The sequence below is a fragment of the Glycine max genome, chromosome 8 (genome assembly GCF_000004515.6).
Source record: "Glycine max cultivar Williams 82 chromosome 8, Glycine_max_v4.0, whole genome shotgun sequence".
Classification (NCBI taxonomy): Eukaryota; Viridiplantae; Streptophyta; class Magnoliopsida; order Fabales; family Fabaceae; genus Glycine; species Glycine max.
The window spans coordinates 15167606-15190872 of record NC_038244.2 but is presented as its reverse complement, the minus strand read 5'-3'; the positions used below and the strand labels follow the sequence as shown (position 1 = coordinate 15190872).

The 23267-nt window shown below is 33.6% G+C and overlaps 3 protein-coding genes across 5 annotated transcripts; 2 read left to right on the top strand and 1 right to left on the bottom strand.

The window, feature by feature from the left end:
• Window positions 1-782: 782 nt before the first annotated feature.
• LOC100812259 (serine/threonine-protein kinase SRK2A) lies at window positions 783-4152 on the top strand. Of its 2 annotated transcripts, XM_006585434.3 has the most exons (10): window positions 783-863; window positions 1197-1353; window positions 1564-1638; window positions 1760-1861; window positions 2399-2452; window positions 2561-2653; window positions 2749-2841; window positions 3216-3320; window positions 3408-3506; window positions 3682-4152. In XM_006585434.3, exons 2-10 carry the CDS (start codon window positions 1234-1236, stop codon window positions 3997-3999), a joined length of 1059 nt encoding a protein of 352 aa, XP_006585497.1. In that variant the 5' UTR covers window positions 783-863; window positions 1197-1233; the 3' UTR covers window positions 4000-4152. The 2 variants fall into 2 exon arrangements, with proteins under 2 accessions (XP_006585497.1, XP_025985454.1); XM_026129669.2 differs by lacking the exon at window positions 783-863 and having other exon boundaries at window positions 1302-1353; window positions 1752-1861.
• A 1472-nt stretch (window positions 4153-5624) lies between these two features.
• On the bottom strand, window positions 5625-11000 carry LOC100811722 (thiamine biosynthetic bifunctional enzyme TH1, chloroplastic). Its single transcript, XM_006585433.2, has 9 exons — window positions 10849-11000; window positions 10351-10674; window positions 10141-10216; window positions 9688-9763; window positions 9287-9421; window positions 8711-8775; window positions 7956-8083; window positions 7544-7797; window positions 5625-6424 (listed from the first exon to the last, which is right to left on the bottom strand). The coding sequence occupies exons 1-9, from the start codon at window positions 10903-10905 to the stop codon at window positions 5914-5916; spliced, it is 1626 nt and encodes a 541-aa protein (XP_006585496.1). The 5' UTR covers window positions 10906-11000; the 3' UTR covers window positions 5625-5913.
• A 3157-nt stretch (window positions 11001-14157) lies between these two features.
• Window positions 14158-22605, top strand: LOC100800006 (ATP-dependent DNA helicase Q-like 4A). Of its 2 annotated transcripts, XM_003532945.5 has the most exons (26): window positions 14160-14455; window positions 14557-14594; window positions 14681-14842; window positions 15444-15501; window positions 15851-16144; window positions 16636-16806; window positions 16894-17024; window positions 17279-17648; window positions 17719-17850; window positions 18008-18094; window positions 18193-18320; window positions 18444-18564; window positions 18651-18802; window positions 18874-19009; window positions 19331-19454; window positions 19530-19600; window positions 19684-19752; window positions 19918-20046; window positions 20133-20291; window positions 20419-20499; window positions 20612-20773; window positions 20930-20982; window positions 21230-21359; window positions 21440-21534; window positions 21748-21825; window positions 21897-22605. In XM_003532945.5, exons 2-26 carry the CDS (start codon window positions 14584-14586, stop codon window positions 22273-22275), a joined length of 3483 nt encoding a protein of 1160 aa, XP_003532993.1. In that variant the 5' UTR covers window positions 14160-14455; window positions 14557-14583; the 3' UTR covers window positions 22276-22605. The 2 variants fall into 2 exon arrangements, 1 of the variants encoding a protein (XP_003532993.1); XR_005892604.1 differs by lacking the exon at window positions 21897-22605 and having other exon boundaries at window positions 14158-14455; window positions 21450-21534; window positions 21748-21830.
• Window positions 22606-23267: the final 662 nt, after the last annotated feature.

Genomic DNA, 23267 nt, shown 5'->3' with positions numbered 1-23267 from the left:
CGAAAGAAGAAGACTATCACGGATTGATTAATTAATTAGATAAAGATGAAAAGAAAACGATGAATCCCAATAATAACTTCAAGAGTAATTTAAAAAAAAAAAATAGATAACCAGACAATAAATGCCTAAAGTATTTTCTTCCAATTTTACATCTTGACTCTAATCTTGCAAATAATGAATCTGAGTCTAATAGGTATACCAACCAATATTCAGCTCACGAGAACTTGGGGAATTTTTGAATGAATATTCAACTTTTCTGGACTAGTGCTGAATAACTTTTATCAAATACTGTACTTATTTATAAATAAGACACAAGTTAAAAATAATATTGATTGTGTTAATTATTTTTAAATTAAAAATATCTCTAATCTAATTAAAAGAAGAAAGATAATACATTAACAAATAATCAGAAAAGAGAAAATATCAATAATAATGATAATCTTAAAAAAAAGTTATTAATTTAAGATAAATTTATTATTATTAATTAAATTAATTAATTTTCTTTTAATTTTTCATATATGTAATATTTTTTTAAAATTCTTTTTATTTGACTATCTCTTATTCTTAAATTTTTATTTTTAATACATGTTATAAGTATAAGTGAATTAAGAGATGATGGGATAAATTAATATAATATATTACATTTATAAAAAAAAAAACATATTCAAACTTTGTTTTTCAACCAAAGGACCTATTGTAACATAATTTTGGACGATAATGATAAGATCTGAGAGATTAATTTGAAAAGGATGATTCTCTCTATATATATATATATATATATATATATAAAAGGTTGAAAAGGATGCGTGAATGCAGGTGCAGGCAGATACATAGATAGATGGCATATTCATATTCTCTTTAGAGTGAGTTTGTATTCTGACTATGCTACGCACACACAAACACAAACACAAGAATTCTTTTGTCTCTTTCTTATCAGTATTTTCTTCCCCTGCGTTAAAGTTAAAGTTGCAATTCCTCTGTCTGTTCCTTCAATTCTTCAAATCCCGAAATTGTCATTTTTAATCTCGCTGCAAATTGCGCTCACGATTCTTTGCTTTCCTTCGAAACTCTCCCAAATCCCACTTCTTTCTCTCTCATAAATAAATTCGCCACCTTTGTATTTTTGCGTAACTGCTCTGCACCTTATTGATTCTTCTCTCTCTCTCCATTCTCCAATTCTCCATTTCGATCTGCAGCTCCCCGCTTTCAAAGCTCTGAAATTTCCGATTCGGGATGGAGAAATACGAGCTCGTGAAGGATATAGGATCTGGGAATTTCGGTGTGGCCAGGCTCATGCGACACAAAGACACCAAGGAGCTTGTTGCCATGAAATACATTGAACGGGGTCACAAGGTTTGCTTCTACTCTACTCCTTTCACTTTCACTCTAAATCCCCCTTTTTTTAAAAAAAAAATATCTTTTTTTTGTCTATTATTTATTAGTCCAAACACGATTCAAGTTAGTTAAGATAGCACATATACGTATGTGTATTATTATTATTATCATTATTATTATTATGTTTTGTTTTGTGATTATTTTTTTTAATTGATTGGTGTTTTCCAGATTGATGAGAATGTTGCGAGGGAAATCATAAACCATAGAAGTCTTCGGCACCCCAATATTATTCGGTTCAAGGAGGTCTGTACTGTACTGTACTCTGTGCATATGATATATATGATTCTTATTGTTGTGTTGTGGCTGAGGCCGAGAGTGAGTGCCATGTTTTTAGGTTGTTTAACATGTGATTTCAGTTTTGCAGGTGGTTCTGACTCCAACCCATCTGGGTATTGTTATGGAGTATGCGGCTGGTGGAGAGCTCTTTGAGAGGATTTGCAGTGCTGGAAGATTCAGCGAAGATGAGGTCGGTCATTTTTCAAATAAAATTATTTAAGAGTTTCCAAATTACAATGTTCTTAACCCAAGTCCCATTCAGCAAGGTCTCATGTTTGAACCTTGTGGATGAAAAAATTGTGGTTGAGAGGAAAAAAATGTGGTTGAGAGGGGAAAAACCCACTAAAGGTGGTCAGCCAAATTTTAACTGGCAAAGCCGATAGATACTCTATACCAATAACATAGTTTCAAAAAAAAAAATTTACAATTTCTTAACTGATTTTTTTTTTTCATTTTTTGAGTGGATATAAGGACCTCTGTTGAAAATGAAATGGCATTGTATCTCAAACAAATACTACTTGTTAAGATAACTGAAGTAACAAATTTTAGCTATTAAAATTTTGAGGCTTAACTACATTAATTTGTGAAGTTGTACTTTTTTCCCTTTCCTACTTGTTAAAGGCACACACAGCTGCTTTTCTTTCTTCCCCCACTTCATTCTTGGAACCAAGTGCTGGGGGATTCTATAGTTTGGTTCTCATTCTTGTTATCTCCTTTACCTTTCCAGGCTCGATATTTCTTCCAGCAGCTCATCTCAGGAGTTAGCTACTGTCATTCCATGGTGAATAGAATAATTATATTGAGTGTGGATTGTTTCTGCTGGTAATTTGTTTTTTTTTTTTTTGTTTCCTTTGTGATTATTTTCTTTGGAATTTTCATTCTTTTGTAGCAAATCTGTCATCGAGACTTGAAGCTGGAGAACACATTATTGGATGGCAGCCCAGCCCCACGGCTCAAAATTTGTGATTTTGGCTATTCTAAGGTTTGATTATGGAGTGATATCAACACCGATTGCTTTAATAAATTATTAAGTCATTTTTTTATAAGTTTTGCTTCTGATAACCTTTTATTTTCCAGTCATCTCTGCTTCATTCTAGGCCTAAGTCAACGGTGGGAACCCCGGCCTACATTGCACCTGAGGTTCTTTCACGTAGAGAGTATGATGGAAAGGTAATTTTGTTTCTATCATTGTATAAGATTAAGAATGCCATGGAATGGTTCAACACGTAGGGATTTCTCATAGGATGATAATAATAATTTCCATTGGCACAAGGTCTTTAAGCAAATTTAGTTATGCTTGATGTGTCACATGCAATTACATATTTGAAATTGTGCATTATGCACAATGACTTGATGTGTCCACATTTAACTAGCTGAATAATATGGACAAAATAGTATGTGTGAATTGGGTAGTTTATGATGCAATATCTGTAGCACAGGTGTTGGCCACAGATAGATTAAATCTTTCTTGATGAGTTTTCTGTGTATGATACATCAATGATGTTCATTTTCTAGTTCTTCTATGCTGTTTTGTTTCTGCTCAGTTAGCAGATGTATGGTCCTGTGGAGTGACTCTTTATGTAATGCTGGTGGGAGCATACCCATTTGAAGACCAAGAGGATCCCAAAAATTTCAGGAAAACCATCAATGTACTTTTTTTAGTTGTTTTTTTTTTCATCTCAGTTGATTAATTTATAAACTGTGTACACTTTCTGACTCTTAACATTCTTATACAGCGAATTATGGCTGTTCAATACAAGATTCCAGACTACGTTCACATATCTCAAGACTGTAGACATCTTCTATCTCGCATTTTTGTGGCAAATCCAGCTAGGGTATGCACATACTACCTGCACATGATATTCACTAGAAGTTAGCTCATAATTGTTCAACAATTTCATAATCATAGTTTTGTTTTGTAGTGGTCTTTTCAGTCATTTGCTAAGTTTCAGACATGTCCTATAATGAAGTGTAGTGCTAAATTTCACTCTATATTGTGATTTACTGCAGAGAATCACCATTAAGGAAATCAAGTCCCACCCATGGTTTGTAAAGAACTTGCCCAGAGAATTAACAGAAGTAGCTCAAGCTGCCTACTACAGAAAAGAAAACCCAACCTTTTCTCTTCAGAGTATAGAGGACATCATGAATATTGTTGAGGAGGCCAAGGCTCCACCTCCAGCATCCAGGTCAATTGGAGGATTTGGCTGGGGAGGGGAGGAAGAAGAAGAGGATGAAACAAAAGAAGCAGTGGCTGAGACTGAAGAAGATGAGTACGAAAAGAGAGTCAAGGAAGCACAAGCAAGTGGGGAATTTCATGTCAGTTAAAAAGTGTTTATTTTTAGATAGAGAGCAATTGATTCTTGGTTTCCTTTGCACTTAGCTAAGTTCAACTAAGGTGAGTGTGTTTTGCTTGTATGTATAAAATTAAGTTTTCCGCATGGGACATATAGTTTAATAAATGGCTGTACATTTTTTTAAGGTTGTGCATGGTAAGGTTGTGCATGGTTGTTAATTGTGATCATATTATAAGTATTATTAACCTGTCCCTTTTGCTCTCCATCCCTCTCTTCTCCCTATTTATCTCACAGTAGGGATTTAGGGACATATGCTTTTGTTTGGAGGTCAAAATGCTAGGTGTAGTGTCTTCTTGTATCCGTTTCCTTTCCCTTTGGTTTAGTTTTCAGGCCTTAAAGAGCTTCCTGTGTTAAATCTGGTTTTTTGACTATGCTAGTAGTGATGCCTGTTTCAGTTTGTAGCAATATGTTTCTCAGCTATATAATAACCGACTTGACGTCTTGGAAAGCAAAATATAGTTTAGTTCAAGTTCAACATAACTTTTTAACGTAACAAACTGTTTTACTTGTATGATATTTTGTTATTTACCAAAAGTACACAACTCTGAAGTTTTTAATTTGAACGCAAGTGAAAAGGGTCAGTGTTGTTGTACCGATTCATACTTATTTTTATATCAAGAATCTCTTACACCAAGCAAGCAACCTTATAGACAAAGCTCGCACGTCCCATTCGAATCGAGAGAAAGAAATAACAAAATAGACAATTGACAAGGGTGTTAACAAGTCTGAGCTAAAGGGCATTTTGTTTTACGTTTTGTGCGTAAAAAACAAAACTTTTTTGACATTCAGCTAAAAAAAAGTTTTTATTCGGTAAATACTCTATTTAGTTAACGTTTTAGAGAAATTATTAAGTAACAATAAAATATTACATATATATAAGAAAGAAATTAATGCCTTTGAAGATAAGATCGAATCAATTATGTAAGTTTGAAATATTTTTTTATCAAACTTTATTTATTTTTTCTAGCTGAAGAATTAGTTAAAATTTATTTTTCCAAATGAATTGGAGGATTAAGACAAAAAAAAAATTATTACATACTCCTTATGTCTCTAACTATAAGATGTTGTCCCTTTTTATAAGATTTGTTGTTCTTATTTTTTTAAATACATTAATTATTTTTTCATATATATTATTAATTATTTTCTCTTAAAATATTAATAAGATGTAATTAAGTGAATATAGAGATAAGAAAAAAAAATTAAAAAAAAAATAATACAAGTAATCAATAAATATAAGAAAAAAAATTTAAAAAAATAATACAAGTAATCAATAAATTTAATATGATTAACTAAATTAAATTTCTTTAAAAAATGTGAATTAGTTAAAAGATTTTATAATTAAGGATAGAGGGAGAATATATGATTCCAATTTCAATTAATCTTTATGTGATATACAAAATTTTCAATTTATGAAAAAAAGAATAATCAATTACGCGAGTAGTAAAAATTAGTAGAAACTATAATTCTCTCATCACCTAAAATAACTTTGATATTCGGATTCGAGGGCAATATATCATTGGAAAACGGCAGTGTTGAAAATTGTCTGATCGATAATACTGCTAGCACAGCTGAAAAACAAAATGCGAAGCAGAATAATTTTCGCGAACAATCAAACCATTATTTGTAAATCAACAGGTACGAACATCCAACATAGGCAAATGAATGAGCCTCCAAATGTTTTGTTCTGCCCCAGTATCGAGCAATCATAAACTACTTAATTGGTATGTTTTGTAAGTTTAGCACGGTGCCGAAAAGAATATGCAGTTATATATTTCCATCCTAGAGGCAAAAGCAACTACAACTTTAGTAATCACTTCCTTGACTAGAAAGAACCAAGCAAAATTGCTCCCACATTCTAATATATTCATTGTATCAACAATGCTGCCTAACTTACTAATGCGTGCAAGTTTCTTGTCTCAGTCAAAATGCATTCCCTGTCAAATAGAGCAGAAACAACAGCAACCCCATTGAGATTTGGTGCACCAAGTTTCATGACTTCACGTGCATTTGACAGACCAATGCCACCAATTGCAACCACAGGAAGTGTAGAGGCCAGGCATACTTCCTTCAAGCCTTCTAAGCCTATAGTACGATTATTTGCCTTTGTATTAGTTGGATAAACACCACCACAACCAATGTAATCGGCACCATCAATCCATGCTTGGTGGGCTTGCTCAGGCGTCTTGCACGATACACCAATTATCTTTTCAGGACCAAGGAGAGTTCTAGCAAGACGTGCAGGCATGTCAGACTGACCAACATGAACACCATCAGCATCACAAGCAAGGGCCACATCTATACGATCATTTATAAGTAAAGGTACTCCATAGGAATGGCATATTTCGAGGCACACTTTGGCAGCTTCAAGAAAATCTCGTGTCTCAGCATCCTTCTCCCTGAAAAGTCATTGACGTAAATCAGGATAAAATAATTTGTGCCTGTTGAAATTGTGGAGATTTAGGTATTGACTGAGGAAAAGGAGAGAATAAGGACTGAATATTATGTTGTGTTTCTAAGTGATCCAGAAGACAACATTACTCTCCGTTTATATGTGTAGTAGACTTTCAATCCTGGTTAAATAATAAAACAAGATATTTTGGATGTTTTACATTTAATGTAACAATGCCTGCAGTTAAGTCCTAATAGGAAGTAAAAATCAAACACGCATCATCAGACACTTCAAATAAAGTGACAAAACAAACATTTCTTAATTCAATTAATATTAGTAATCACAAAGACAAATAATGATCAGGCAATCATTGGCCTGAGGATTAACTTTATAAATTGGTATTTGGTAGTCAAGGCACAACATGAATTATAGTCTCAGCGGAATGTTTTCTTTAGAAGATAGCCTAATGATACCCTATCTGTTTTCATGGAAGGCACAATGTTAGATAGCCAGCCTGAGATGTTTAGGTTAAGTAACAGGTTAAGCCGAGCTGAGATATGATCAAAGAAAGAAATGGAGTAGACAGATTTTGGTGGTGATAAAATTAGCTGAATGAGATTAGTTGATTTCAAACAGTTAAAGGCAGCACCACAAGAAAGTTTGCAAGACAAACTTCAACAAGATCTGCATGCAGTAATGCAGCTTAAACTGTTTTGATATAAATATCAAGTGGAATATAGCATATACTTTGCAGAGTTTTTTCTTATCCCCTGTATTTAATTGCCCGTGCAAGAGATGAGGAATCTGGACAAAATAATAGAAAAGAATTATTCCTGGCGTAATAGCTAGCTAGAGTTCAACTGTTCAGCCAAGAAATTGAACACCTGACTCTACTGGATGTTTAATCATTTTTCTTCTTGTATTGAGCAGAGAAGGGAATGAAAGAGAAGGAAATACAAGAAACAAAATAGTGCTATTAATTTCCAGATCTTTAGGATAGTCTGCTTGGCATATTAAACCATGGAGAATTATATCTGCTATCAAATACTGATGGCAAGAATCTCAGATATTCGCTAACACGTGTAGGATAGTACAAAAAAAGTAAAACATATTTGAAGAAGCAAACCTTAATTGAACAATGGTAGCACCTCCTTCTACAGCAGCCTTAACAGCTTCAGCAATAGAACGGCCCCACTTCCTATTCATAGCCGAATCCGTTACAGCATATAACAGCAAGTCATTTGGATTGAACCTATTCAGCCTACAAGAACTCTGATTGATATTAAGTGCCAAAAAATGGTCAAAAGGGCCTTGAGCTCCATTTCCAATTGTCATATCTCTACTATAATCCAAGGCAGCCTCAATAAAATGTTTAGCTGTCTGCCAGAATCCAAATATGTAAAAATATTACAATTATACCATAGTCCATCTTTCAATTTCTTTTATTTATCGAGTGAAAAGAAGGGAGTAAATCATGGGCATTGCCCAATGAGATCCTTCAATATTAATATGAATTCAATTGAGATAGTTGAACAAACCTTAACTGCAGAAAGCATTGATGAACCCTTTGCCAGCTCTGCTGCTATGCATGATGCCAAGGTACAACCAGTACCATGACTATTGCGAGTATTTACACGCGGTGAACACAGCTCGTAGAACTCCTCACCTGCAAAACTCAAGACCTAGAAATTGAGTTCATTTTTAACAAAGATTTGGACATACATAGGCATGGCAACGGGACGGGTCGGGACCAGATTTTGCTTACCCCACCCCTGCCCTCGACTCCCCATTCCCCCCGCCCCTGACGGGGTCGGATTTTCCTCGTCCCGCTCCCGCCCCCGCCCCCGACATGCTTATAAAATTCTATAAAAATTATAATTTTTCATAGAATGAAAAATACAATTTTAAATAACAATCATAACATATTTTTAGATTGTACATGACAACATAAAATCCAATCCAACAGTAGCATAAAATTCAATCCAATAGTTTCATGTTTTAGTGTGTTATATATATGTAATGATATTTTTTAAAATTAATTATTAGCGGGACGGATTCGGGTTGGATATTAATAATCCCATCCCCGAACCCGACTTTGGCTGTCGGGGAAAATCCGACCCCGGTCAACTCGGGTTTCTCCCGTCAAAATCGGGGCGGGCCCCACGGGTTCGGGCCCCATTGCCATGCCTAAACATACATTAGCAAAAAGTAAAGGAAAGAAGTTGCTATGTCTCAGATTTTGTTTAATTTTTGGGGAAACATTGTGTCTCAGAATTGAAGACTTGAATCTCACCATCAAAGAATACATCAATAGCATCTAACGAATTAGGGAGGTCACCACCCTTGACAAGTACATTCCTGCAATGAAAATTAAGAATCAGTAAAATCACAATACTCTGAAGTTGAAGGTTTTTTTATATTTATTATTATGACCTAGGAAGCAAGCAAGCAAAGCAATTGTTGGGCATCATTACTTTAGGGAAACAATTTAATCATCTAGTTTGTGCAGGTCAATATAAACAGTGGTATGATAAGCACAGAATGTATTCTCAACTCCAAAAGTACTACTACTAAGGCCCTCAGTAATTATTTCCTCACAGTTTGAACTTCGTCAAAAATATGAAATGAAATTTTAAAAGGTCCATGAATCATATTGTAAAGTTCAAGCTTTACCAAACAAGCAGTTTAAGGTTGGAAGTCTACTACTCATGCAGGTAAGTTTTGCTAAAGGAAAAAACTTCTTTGATATTAATATAAGTTTCTTAAAGCATAGACAAAAAATTATGAGTAAACAGTAAGAGACAAAAAATAGTTTTAAAACATTGCTTGGTTAGACTGGAAGAACCAAATATATTAAAGAGCCACAAACCTAGGACCCAAATCATGTATCAATTTGGCAGCAGTGCGCATGTCAGAAACTGATTTCAGCGGCACACCACCAAGTAAAACTGATGCCTCTTTTATATTTGGGGTTACAATGTCAGTCATGGGAAGCAGCTCCTCCCTGCACTCAGGATCCAATAAATAAGTGGAGCCAATTTCCTACAGTTTTATTGATAAATCTGAATTTTGAAATAATTTTAGAAACAGTAACAAAGATGAAAAATAAAATTGAATTTTGAATATATCATTGTTTTAATGTTATCCACCAATAACTGAAAAAACCAAGAGACATAATTTGAATCTAGATCCTGTTGTGAAGACTGAAGAATATGAATAATACTTTGATGTGAAACAGATACAGAACAGTTCAAGTTCAGAAACACATACAGAAATCCAGCAAGAACGGAAGGACCAACAAGTACATCCCCACTGGTAGATATCATGACAGGATCAACCACAAGAGCTGCCTTCAGCCAAGACGAAGAAAGCATAGAAGTCACTCCAATTGCAATTAAATACTCCCTCTAGTCTTGATAAAAAGACATACTTCACACTTATTAAGAAAATTAGTTAATTTCATTAAATTGTGTCATTTCCAATTAAGAAAATAAACATTTTTTATAAACTATCCTTCAGTGGAACTTGATATCAAGCATAAAAAAAGTCTTTGACCTTATAAAATGAAGGATATTTTGGAGATAGTCTGATTAAATAAGACATAGGTAATTGAGATTTGCTTATATTTGAGACAAAAAAAATAAGACACTTTTGTTGCTTATATATTTGAGACAGGAGGGAGTACTAAACAGGGAAGCAATTTTTGAACAAGTGAATTAATACCTTTGATGGGAAATTTCCTAAGGGTCTGACAAAGGACCTTGACTATATTAAGAGAGGGCAGCATGCCTGTTTTGACCTAGAGACATAGCAACACAACATTAGCAATCCATAACATGCTGGAAATTATAGGAGTTGCAGACAGTCATTAGTTAGACTCATGGTTTTAAATAGCAGTCCACGACCGCTATTTAAAACATTAGTTAGACTTACGACATGAACATGCATATCAGAGAGCACAGAGTGCAACTGGTCTGCCACAAAATCCTCAGGTAGAATGTTGAGTCCTTGAACCCCAGCAGTGTTCTGAGCAGTAACAGCAGTAATGACAGTGGAACAGTAGACACGGCGAGCCGCACAAGTCTTAAGATCAGCTTGGATTCCAGCACCACCCCCAGAATCAGACCCAGCAACACTCAGCACGTGTGGGATTGAATTCATATTCATATCTGCTGCTTCTGCTTGCACCCTTACTACACTTGTTGGATTCTTTGGATGAACTGAATTCCAAAATGGGAACCTCATAAACGGTGCTGCCTGCCATGACAAGGAACACATGTTTCATACACGTACCGACGACAAGTTATGAATTATCTATCTTAAATCTTATCTTGTGTTGTTCAATGATTTTGGGTTTGTTATTGTTGAATGAGTGACATGATATTATATTCATGAGAAAAAAAGTGAAGTGGTGAATGAATCCTTACTTACCTGAGGCTGAGGCTGAGGCTGAGCACCGCAACACATACAAAGCAGCTGAGTCGCCATTAGCTTCAGACCGCATAATTAATCATCTTCTGACTTATATCTATCCATCCAACAAATTTGCCCTTTTGGCCTTTTCATTCATTTGACCTAACTTTAATCACGGGATTAAGTTTTGTTTGGATGGATGCGTGAAAGTTACAGCACTGAGATAATAAAATACAGTAATAATTGATACTATTAAGATAATGAAATAGAGAGAAAAACTGATAAAGGAATCAAAATTCATATATACTGTATTAAATTAAATTAATTTTAGTCGTGCAGAATTAAATTTAGAAAAAGCTGCTGTTTTTTTTTTCCTTCTAGATTTCACCTAATTACACTTTTATTTTCTTTAGGTTTCAAAAATTAGACTTACTTATTTAAAAGATCTCAAGGCCTCATGATAATTTTTTTTATCCATTATATTTTTTCATTGTTTCATTTAATACACTAAGAACTCGTTTGGTAGTCAATACAGAATATGATAAAATAAGATATATGAACACCAAATGATAAGAGTATGATTAACTTTAATTCTATCCAATGTGTTTGGTATGCAATATGATACGAACCAAAGAATGATAGAAAATGACAACAATGATGATGATAACAATGATGATGATGTGGTAATAGTTATGGTGGTGACAATGACAATGATGATTACAATGGCAGTAATAACAGTGACGATGGTGACAATGATGATAATAGTAATAATTAAAGTATTGACAATGACAACGGCGGTGGTTACGGCAATAATAGCAACGGTGGTAGTGGTTGTTATGACGGTGATGGATGATGGTGGTTGCTATGATGGAGATGGATATGGTTGTAGTGACGGTGACGACAACGACAATGCTGAGGGTGATGGTGACGACAGCGACAATGATGATAGGATTGACGAAGGTGGTAGTGGTGGCATGAGCCAATTAGAGGGAGAGAGAGGAAGAGATAGCGACTGTCCTATCCAATTACTTCCTAACTCAGTTCCCCCTATAAGATAAGAAATACACAACCCAAACAGGATAGGATAGATAATAAGATAAATAAATCATATCATGTTGGTGCACCAAACAAACAATATATTAACATGATATGATAATTATTTCATCCAACAAACTAGTCCTAAGTTTTAAAAGTTGCATTTTGTTGCTTTGAGTTTTTAAAGTGTCTCATTTTGGTTATTGCTTCCGATTCGGCTAGCAAACCAAATGTTAGTATCGTGTTAACACTTAGATTTTAAAATAATTAATTAATATAGTGACAGCTAAAAATATTGACTATCTCTGTTTTATTTTTAAGATTAAAAATCACAAAAAAAAAAAAATCATTTCCTTCAACCAAGATTGAGAACTACCACCCAAGTTATATCTTCTTCCTTTTTCTTTCTTCTTCGTCATAGACCACCATCACTACCACCACAACAACATCATCAAAGAAAGTCAACCATGACAACATAATCGAAGGACAACAACATCCGTAACCGTAACGACAACGATGAACTCTTCCCAACTAACAGGACGACACCATCGAACCACCCTCCGTTTCTCAATTTAGAAAATCACAAATTGCCCTCCCTTTCTCAGATTTGGAAAATCACAAACTATCCTCTATTTCTTAGATTTGAAAATTGCGAGTTCCGTTAGCCCAAATATACACGCAGAACCACCTCTCCCTCCAACCTCATAGTTGGTGCACGCCACCAACAACTCCCACGCGCCTTCACTTAACTGTAGAACCACCGTCAATCATTGTGCATGCCATCGCGTGATAGTGTTGGGGAAAATAATTTGATAATGAACAATGGTAATGGTATTTGGATGATTCCATCATCTTTCTTGTGAGATCTCTCTTTTTTCTTAAATAGTGATAATTTTTAATTGTATGGTAAAATAATTATTTTTAAAGTTAAGTGTTAACAAAAGATTAATGTTTCAATCGAAAAATTGAAAAAAAAAACATCAAAATAGACCAAAATGAAACTTGTGAATTTAATATATCAGAACAAAACAATTATAAAATATAATAATAAAAAAGTTATATTAAGCCAAGATTCAATTACCTCAACAAAAGTAAAAAGAGTTTTTAAAATAAAAAGTGAAATGTAAACGGAATAAATCTCAATTTTTTCTTAAAATTTTAATGGTTAAAAAGTTAACAAACCACTAACTTCTCGCATGAAACCATTTATTTTTCTTTCTTTAATCTTTTTATATTGATGAAACCATTTATTTTCACTTGCGTAAAATTCATGCTCATGTTTATTGGAACATTATTAAAAATTTTATTTATTATTCCATCTCACTATATTGTTTACTAGTTAATATGAGTTTTTTTATTCGTAAAAATTAAAGATGAGTATCAAAATTTTACAACTGAATCTGATTGTTAATCGGATAGAACTAGATTAATATGAAATCCCAAGAAAATGTTGAATTGAAGAAAAAAAATAATGTTCCAATAAATGCGTAACAAAAAGTTCAATTTTTTTGAAAAATATTTATTATATTAAAAATGTCAAAAATATTAATGTACGGAAGAATGCAAAATATTTAATACCTTTGAAATAAAATTCAAACTTTAAAGTATTTAATACTTTATAAAAATATAATTTAAAATATTTAATATATTAAATTTATTATTTTAATACGACATACTCATAAACACTCAATAAAACATTGTTAAATAAATTATAATTTTTTGACAAAAATTGTAGTATTTGTATACTCACAAGCTCAAAATACATTTATTTTTCAAAAAAGAAAATACCAACCCACACATATTGGTTGCTCTCTTAATAATGTTGTTCTTGGAAATTATGAAATTGTAATACCAAAAAAAGCAATCTTATATTTATTTATTTGAGTAATTATTAGATATTCTGTTCATTTTTTAAATGAAGTTAATAAATTTAATTATAGTGAATTTTCTCAAATAAGGAAAAAATTCTTAAAAATTACAATAAATTATATTAAAAATATGTTTATAACGGTTTTTTTTATAAAATATATATTTTTTCATTTCTTTAATAATTATCATCCTTTTTAAAAAAAGTAATTATCATCAAGATACTTATTAACTTTTGTTTTTCAAATTTTCTTTCTTATATAAGTTATTTAAATAAACTCATCCAAATTTCTAATTATGTACTAAAACCTAAATGGTATGTTTAATCAAGAGAAAATAAAATACAAAAAATACCATGGTCAGATTTTTTTTTTCAAAAAGCAAAATTTTTAAATATTTTCTCCCTTCCCTCATTTTCTCCTCACCGCGCAAAATCTCAAACTCAAACGCATCCGAATCCGAATGATCCAAATTTCTCGTCATGTAAAGTACATATTAATTTTAATTTTATTGAGTTACACACTCAAATCAGAAAAAAAGTAAATAAATACTAAAAAGAGTTTTTGCAGAGAGAGATGAAATGAAAAATCCCGCCAATGCTTTGTTGCAGTAGCATTTGGAAGTAGAGAACCCTCTTTCATTCTGTTTCAATCCAATCGTCGCAATAATCACTTTTTCTAGGGTTTTCTTTTCTATCGCATTTCTCTTCCGAAATTAAGCTAAGGTATGCTATGTCATCGCTTTTTTCTACATTTTTCTGTACCGCTGAAACTGAAATCATTATTATTATTTCGTTACATTTGAATTTGAATTCTGAATCTGCAGGGAATATGTTGTTTGGTTGCTACTGAAATGAGACAAGGGTAATGTATTATTGTTCCTTTATTCGTTTCCACCATTCACTGTACTTCATCGTTTAGTCTCTAATAAGGTTTTTGAATGCTGTCAGTGAAGCCAATTCGACCCAGGGTCCCAAGGTCAATTTGTTGCAGCATGCCAATGCTCTTGAGAATTTCTCCTCCCAAGCCAAATTTTTGAGCTCCACTTTTCTGTTTTCTGTCCCACCTAAGAAGCCGCCACACCACGCAGAACCAAACCCTGGGACTGCCGGGTATGCTTGCCTTTTTATTATTTACTTCAACAACCAACAATCACCCAATTTTATTCTTTGTTCTATTGCTAGTTAGTTGAGAGCAAGGTTTTTAAAAAACGGTCGGCGACCGTGATTTGGGCCACAACATCAAGGTTTTTTTTAACTTTGTCCAGCTTCCGCAATTGGGACTGCATCTGCCATATTTCAACAAACGCGACGAAACCGAACATGACCGAGATTGATATTTAAAACCTTGGTTGAAAGTTTCATGTCTATAGTTCCTAGACAATGGGATTTAGGCTTTTGCATATAATGATTAGGCATCATATATGTGGCTGAATATACGGAAGCAATTTCGTTCCTAGTGGCTGCACTGCACACTATAGGCATTTCATTTACTTCTATAGGCAATTATTGCTTTGCTAACACAGTAGTATAAGTAGTATAATGTGTTTCAGTTCAAAGTTACCATTTTGGATTATGATGTTTTTATTCCACTTTTTGCTAGTCAGTGCATAGATCATTTCTGAAAGGATTTTCATTTTTCTGTTTCTTCTGTCAAATGTATCTGGGTTTCAGCACACTTTCAACTTGCTCTCTAATGCATTCATTCTTTCAGGTTTGTATTTCGACGAAGTGAAACTATTCAAGGTTCACACAGAGTACAAGTCGAGAAGGTATACTAGTATAAATGTTATATAAGCGTGAGTAGTTTTATTACATGTTATCACTTTGTTCTCTTTGGTTAACATTTTTTTTTTGTTTATTGGGATGTTTTTTTCCTGCCATGTTATTGATAAACATGTTTCCTTTGAAACCAATATATTTTCTCTGATAATCTATATGCTGGTTTAAGTCTAACTTGCATTCTCTGTGTCATGGTTTTTCTTATAATCATATAGATCAACCTGAACTTGACATTTATTTTCCTATCTCTTGGTTCTGAATCACTTGAATCAATGTAAATGTTCTTACATGAGACTTCTATAATTTTGCAATGACTTCTGTTGAAACAATTCCCAACAGGCTTTAACTGCTCATTCAAGTCTACAAAATTCTAGTAGGATCTATGTCCAACTAGGAAAAACACAGGTTACTCCTCAGCTTCATGAAGATAGGAGAACAACTTCCTTCCATGGACGCTATGAGAATGACAGCCGGATATGTCCTGATGTCACTGTAACTCCGATTGTTAACAATCATAGTTCTCGGGGTTTGGATGGTTTGGTGAACAATCATACTAATTACACAGGCCAAATCATCAAGTCTTCTAACTGCATGGCTGTAGATATTGACGATGATGATGATGCCATACTTGCGGTAATTTAGTACACTTTGGTTAAGTTGAATGAGTCAAATTCATTTGGATTTTTCTTACAAGGCTTGCTTGATTTTAACTTGCTTGATTTGATTGTGGTTTAATGAACGATTATAACATCAAAGGGCTAACTAAAGTTATTAGTCACATTGATACAGAGCTTTATACAATTTAACTTTTAGTCTTTTACTAGTTTGCTGATGAATTTATATTGAGTTATTCCAACTTGAAGGTAACAGTTTGCCCAATTATTTTGTGAAATCACAACTGATGAGGAGGTTTGTTTTATTCACTCTGTAATTATAATTATGTTCTTTTATTCACTCGTTTGCCAATGAGGAGGTTTGTTTTCTTTGTTTTTTTAATAAGGAGGTTTGTTTTCTTTCTTTTTTTTATTAATAAGCCATTACTTAAGTGTATCCTAACTGTTTACATCCATGTAGATGCTGATTTCTCTCTTTTTGTTTCTGTCCTGCTTTTGACTGTCTTTAAGAACATTGATGTTGACCAAATTGTTGAGGAACACCAGTCAACTTGCACTCCCAAACCATCAATATCCAAGTTTCCTCCTATAACACCAACTGCAGATAAAGATAATTTTGCTAGACAGGGGGATAATGTTTTGCCACCAGAGTTGTGTTTAGATTGCATCCATGGTTACAAGGTATTTTTGTTCAGACATTTTGATCTTTCACAAGTTATCCATGTTTATTTGTCAGATTGATATGCCTAATCTTAAAACTGGATGCAGTTAGGGTTTTGCCCTGAAGCAGCAAGTCATTTGCAGGAAATGAAGGATAATCTAATTGCAATCTCTAATGAGCTGCTTGACAATGGTGAAAACCTCAATTCTACACAGATAGCAAAGCTTCGCCATGATAGGTGTGCCTTTCTCTGGGGATTACATCCTGTTTTTAGCATTTTCATTATATACCACATACAATCCAAGAAAAAAGCTCAAGGGCTTCATCATCGATTTATATATATATATATATATATATATATATATATATATATATATATATATATATATAGTTATGCTGAATCATTATACTTGAAAAAGAAAAATGTTACAGCATATTCCTTTTAAATTGAATAGCATTTGAGTTGAAAATAAAACTTGTTGCTAATGCTAGGTCACAGCTCAATAAGCAAATTCAGCAGCTTGAAAAATATATTCATTCTGGAAATCTTAATGAGGAAAGGCAAAAGTCACATTTTTCTGCATCCACGGCACCACCTACATCTTTTGTGTATGAAACACCTCAGCAAACTGTCCTCTGTAATGGATCTAAGAGATATGATACCCAGGCTTATATGGGTAATGAGACATATGGGTCATCGTTCCAGTCTCTTCCATCTTTTTCTGTAGATAATTGTAACATGCCATTAGGTTCGGTGGGGAGGGAAGCGTTCATCCCAAAGATTATTGAAGTTAATTACATTGAAGGTTCTGGAGACAAACGCTGGAGCAGCTACGATTTTCCTTGGACAAAAGAGTTAGAGGTATTTAACTGAATTATTGTCAGTTTCCAGTGAATGTAACTCATCTTTATAACTTTTTCCTTACTTTTAGGTTAATAATAAAAAAGTATTTGGAAATCACTCATTTCGCCCCAATCAAAGAGAGATCATTAATGCCTCAATGAGTGGATGTGATGTTTTTGTTCTGATGCCCACTGGTGGTGGAAAGAGTCTGACCTATCAGGTAATATGATCTTTCAAGAGACCTTTTTGAGTTATGGCCTTCTCCCTTTCTAATTTACACATAGACTGTAGATAATACTTAATTGGTTTTAGTGATTGATTTGTCTAGATTATACTAATGTTGCGAACTTCCAACTTTGGATTGTCTTGCCATGCAGTTACCAGCTCTTATTCGTCCTGGTATAACATTAGTAATTTCTCCCCTTGTGTCCCTTATTCAAGATCAAATAATGCACCTATTGCAGGTATTGCTGATTCTGTAACTAATATGCTTTCTTTTTACGTCATGTGTTTTTCTGATAGATGGACATATGCTTATTAGCTCCTGTTGGCTTGTATACAGGCAAATATACCAGCTGCTTACTTAAGTGCCAATATGGAATGGGCTGAACAGCAGGAGATCCTCCGAGAACTTAATTCTGATTATTGTAAATACAAGTTATTATATGTGACACCCGAAAAGGTTGCCAGGTGAGTGCCATTATTTATAGCTGTTCTACTCTTTGAAACATTTTTACTTGACATATGCATTTTTTAACTTAAGAACCATAGTCTTCTTTTTCCATAATGCTATTGTTTTTACTTTGACTGCAGAAGTGATAATCTTCTACGCCACTTGGACAATTTACATTTTCGTGAATTGCTTGCAAGGATAGTAATTGATGAGGCTCACTGTGTGAGCCAATGGGGGCATGATTTTAGACCAGATTATCAGGTTGGAGCTTTGGTACCCTTCAAATTCATGCAAATCACATGATAATATATTGCTTAAATTTTAATTGCCACTGTTAATTTTCCCAGGGACTTGGTATATTGAAGCAGAAATTCCCAAATACTCCTGTTTTAGCTTTAACAGCTACAGCAACAGCTAGTGTAAAAGAAGATGTAGTGCAAGCACTTGGTCTTGTTAACTGCATCATTTTTCGGCAAAGTTTTAATCGCCCAAACTTATGGTGCGTTATACGAAGATTGACTTCTTACTAAACCTTCAATGGATAAATCATGTTCATTTTCAACATTGCAGGTATTCTGTTGTCCCCAAGACTAAAAAGTGTTTGGAGGACATTGACAAATTCATTAGGGTGAATCATTTTGATGAATGTGGCATTATCTATTGTCTTTCACGTATGGACTGTGAAAAGGTTGCTGAAAAATTACAGGTTAGTTCTTTTCATTAGCCATTACTTTATATTTTGTATATTTGACTAGAATGTATGATGTGATGAATTGGCTGTGGTTTTCTAGCTTGCTCTTGTTTTTCTTTCTTTTTTTCATTATGGTTCATGTTTGTGTTATGTTTTGCTGTTTCTGCATGATGATATGGGTATCTGATAAAACCATAAGTGCACTCTGGTGACCTTCCTGCACATGAAGCCCGGTTTTAACAAGCTGCTTGATTTTTTTTTAATGAAAAAAACTGTGGAAGTTGACATCTATTTTTTGGCTTGTGAATACATTATCTAGTTATATTCATTGTTCAGGAATGTGGGCATAAATGTGCATTTTATCATGGTAGCATGGACCCTGCTCAACGTGCTTCTGTTCAAAAGCAGTGGAGCAAAGATGAGATCAATATAATTTGTGCTACTGTGGCATTTGGAATGGGTATATTTACTTCCTTGCTACGGCTTGCTGCACTGGTTAATTGAATGGGATCATATTTTAAAGTTGGTATTTCAGGTATTAACAAACCTGATGTCCGCTTTGTAATCCATCATTCCCTCCCAAAATCTATTGAAGGCTATCATCAGGTACTGACAGAACATAAAAATGTGTTTGGCATATAGGTTTTGCTTCTGTTGGCTTACATGTATGATATATATTTTCCTTTCAGGAATGTGGACGAGCTGGTAGAGATGGTCAACGTTCATCCTGTATATTATACTATAACTATAGTGATTATGTTAGTATCAGTTACAACCTGTTTACTTCTTGACTATAATTTGTATGTTTCTTGAAACTAAGTTAACACTCATTATTGGCAAATCATATGAAACAAGTGATGATTGAGATCCTATCTCCTTACCTTCTTTTATTGCTTATATCTAATTGCATCTCATATTTTCAGATACGAGTTAAGCATATGTTAAGCCAAGGAGCAATAGAGCAAAGTTCCATGACATCTGGATACAACCGTTCAAATATGATAAATTCAGGAAGGATACTAGAAACAAACACTGAAAACCTTGTGCGAATGGTAATTTTTTTAAAAGAACTTTGAGATTCTATATTTTTTTTTAAATTTTTATTATGTTACTAATTCTTTCTCTTGAACTGTCTCAGGTCAGTTATTGTGAAAATGATGTTGATTGTCGGCGCCTTCTGCAGCTTGCTCATTTTGGGGAGAAGTTCAATTCTTCAACTTGTCAGAAAACATGTGATAATTGCTTAAAGATCACAAGTTTCATTGAGAAGGATGTCACTGAGATTGCAAATCAATTGGTTTGGAAGCAATTTCTATCTATATATTTTTTTCATCCTTCCATTTATTGAATTTCTTTTAGTTTTGTAATATTTGAGTCCTCTCGTTCTCAGTTTCAACTACTTTTTTTTGTTATCTTATGCTTAGGTTGAACTTGTTAAGCTAACAGGACAGAGGTTCTCATCATCTCATATATTAGAAGTGTATCGTGGTTCCTTAAGCCAAATGGTATGTCAATAAACATGTATTTGTTTTCTTTGTTTTTCATTCTTTACAATATGTTGTCGTTCTTAATAGCCATTAATTATTTTCTTAATCATGTTTTTAATGCCAAAATAAGGTCAAGAAACACCGGCATGAGACTGTGAGCCTTCATGGTGCTGGAAAGCATCTAGCTAAGGGTGAGGCTTCCCGCATATTGCATCATCTTGTTGTTGAGGATTTTCTTGGGGAGGAAGTAAAGAAAAGTGATTTTTATGGATCTGTATCATCAATATTGAAGGTATCAGCAACTCAAAAGTTGTATGCTGCAATTTTATTTACAGGCTTAATATTTGTTCATTTTGCTTTAAATGAGTGATATAGCTTCTTAATGTTACTTTACATAGTTAGATTCTAATGACTGTAAGTTTTCTAATGCATTGAATTGTTTTTTCAGGTAAATGAGCCCAAGGTCCGTAATCTGTTTGCAGGCCAGAGAATTATATTGAGGTTTGTCCATCTCATTAAGTTGTTTCTTGCTTAAATTTCTAAATTTGAAGGGCTAATTTGTTCATTGATAGAACAACTTTCCATGAGAGTTCCTTGTTTGTATGCGAGTGCCTTTATAGATATGATTTCACTTGAATTCGTCTTAACCTTCTCTGGCCTCAAGTTCACAATATGTGTTTTTTCTTTGGCCTCAAGTTCACAATACATGTGTGTTTATTCTGCTCATTGGAATTTTTAACCTTTGTAGATTCCCATCCTCTGTAAAGGCATCAAAACCAGGGAAATCTGATGCAACTCCAGCTAAGGGTTCTCTGACCTCTGAAAAGCTGAATGTTATGCAAATTGACCCTCCTTCACCTCAAACTGAAGTGGATCATGTAAAAGATGGGTTGTTTTTCAGTTTGCTTGTTGAAATTTCTAACTGTTTTGAATTATATTTAAGACAAATCTACTTCAGATTCTTTCAGCTAAGTTATACAATGCCCTGCGGTTGTTGAGGAAAAGTCTTGTTACAGAAGCTGGAGAGGGTGTCATGCCTCACCACATATTTGGGTAAGTTATTTGACATTTTCCTTCTTGTTATTCAAGTAACAATTTCTCCATGTAGGATTCATGTACTCTTTGTTGTTTCGGATTATAAACAATGCAATTGAAAAATAAAATTTGCATGATAAATCCATTTCTTCTTTATTACATGACATGATATATGTCTGCTATACCCTCATGATAAAAGCAAGCATCTGATTAGATTCTGTTTCTATTTAGTAATGCTACATTGCTTCTGATAAGCAAAAGAGTGCCGAGAACAAAAGAAGAACTCCTTGATATCAATGGCATTGGCAAGTAAGTTCATTCTGGGAATAGTCGTGTCCTTGTTAGTGAACCAGCATTATTAACGTTTTGGTTTAACACAGGGCTAAGGTAAGCAAGTATGGGGATCAGTTACTGGAAACCATTGAAAAAACCGTAAATGAACATTACAAGTTGGACAACATCGGTAGCGGTAGCAAAGGAAGTGCAGACTCTACCAAAAAGAGACGAGTACCAAATGGAAATTCAGATACAAATGTTGAGGATGATGACGCCCCCACCAAAAGTACAGGTCGTTCAAAGAAAAGGACGGTAAAGAGACAAAATAGGAAAGGTGTGATATATGATTCTCCAGAGGAAGATTATTTTCAAGGATGCCCTGATGAAGACCTAGATTTTGACATCATAGAAATTGATGCATTAGATCAAGTGACTTGTAAAAATACTGCAGGAAGAGTACTACCTCAATGGACAGCATCTTGAAATGATATGTGACGATCATATTATTATTAGTCATTTGTCATGCCCCTTCAGAATATGTATGTTGTCATGGTGGGACTTTTGGTGTATCAAAATTGCAGTTATTTATGGTTGTTGAAAGAACTTTGTTCCATCGGACGAGTGGAAGATAATAACTACTATACGCAGATCAACGAGAAAAACTCTGGATTACTTGTATTTCTACCATCATCATTGTTGTCCAGTCTAACTATTATGCCGAAGAGGTGCGAATTTAATTTGGTGAAAATGTGATGAAAAACTTTGGTACTTTTATTTGTAAAGAATATAATTATTAAGGTGACATTCAATTGATCAAGTTCTTCTGTAGGACACTTTATATTGAAATCTAGTTTCCCTCTATTTTACTTGATATCTTGATAATTTTTTTGACAAAATTACAAAATAAATACAATTGATAATTGTCAAGGATGAATGTAATGTAACACCCATTGGATATAGTTTAGTTGGTAATGAGAGAAGACTAGAATTTGATCTATAGCCGACTTAAAAGATTGAGGTTTTTGAGAATATACTTTGTGGTCTTATTAAAGAGTAAAGTTCTAATTATGGTGATAAACGTTAAAAAAAAAAAAACAATAAGAATGCCTTGAGTTCAATGTGGTGAGACATGGAAGGGATTTGATGTTAGATTATGGTGTTGTATGTCAAGTTGACTCAATTCCATTGGTGGTTGCATTATCGGCACAAAATTATTGGCTCATTTTTCAGCCAGATGTCAAATTGGCATTCTTGTATGGATATTTGGAAGAGCATGTATTTATTATTCAACCCCCGGGCCATGGCCATGTTAAAGTTGGATATGAAAATAAAGTTTATAGATTGAATGTACTGGTTCTCATGATGGTGGTAGTAACAATCATAATGGTGATGAGTTAATTGAGATTTTTTTAAATTTGTTTGTTGTTTGATTAATCTTTTAGATATTTAATAATTATTAAAATTTAATTTAAAAT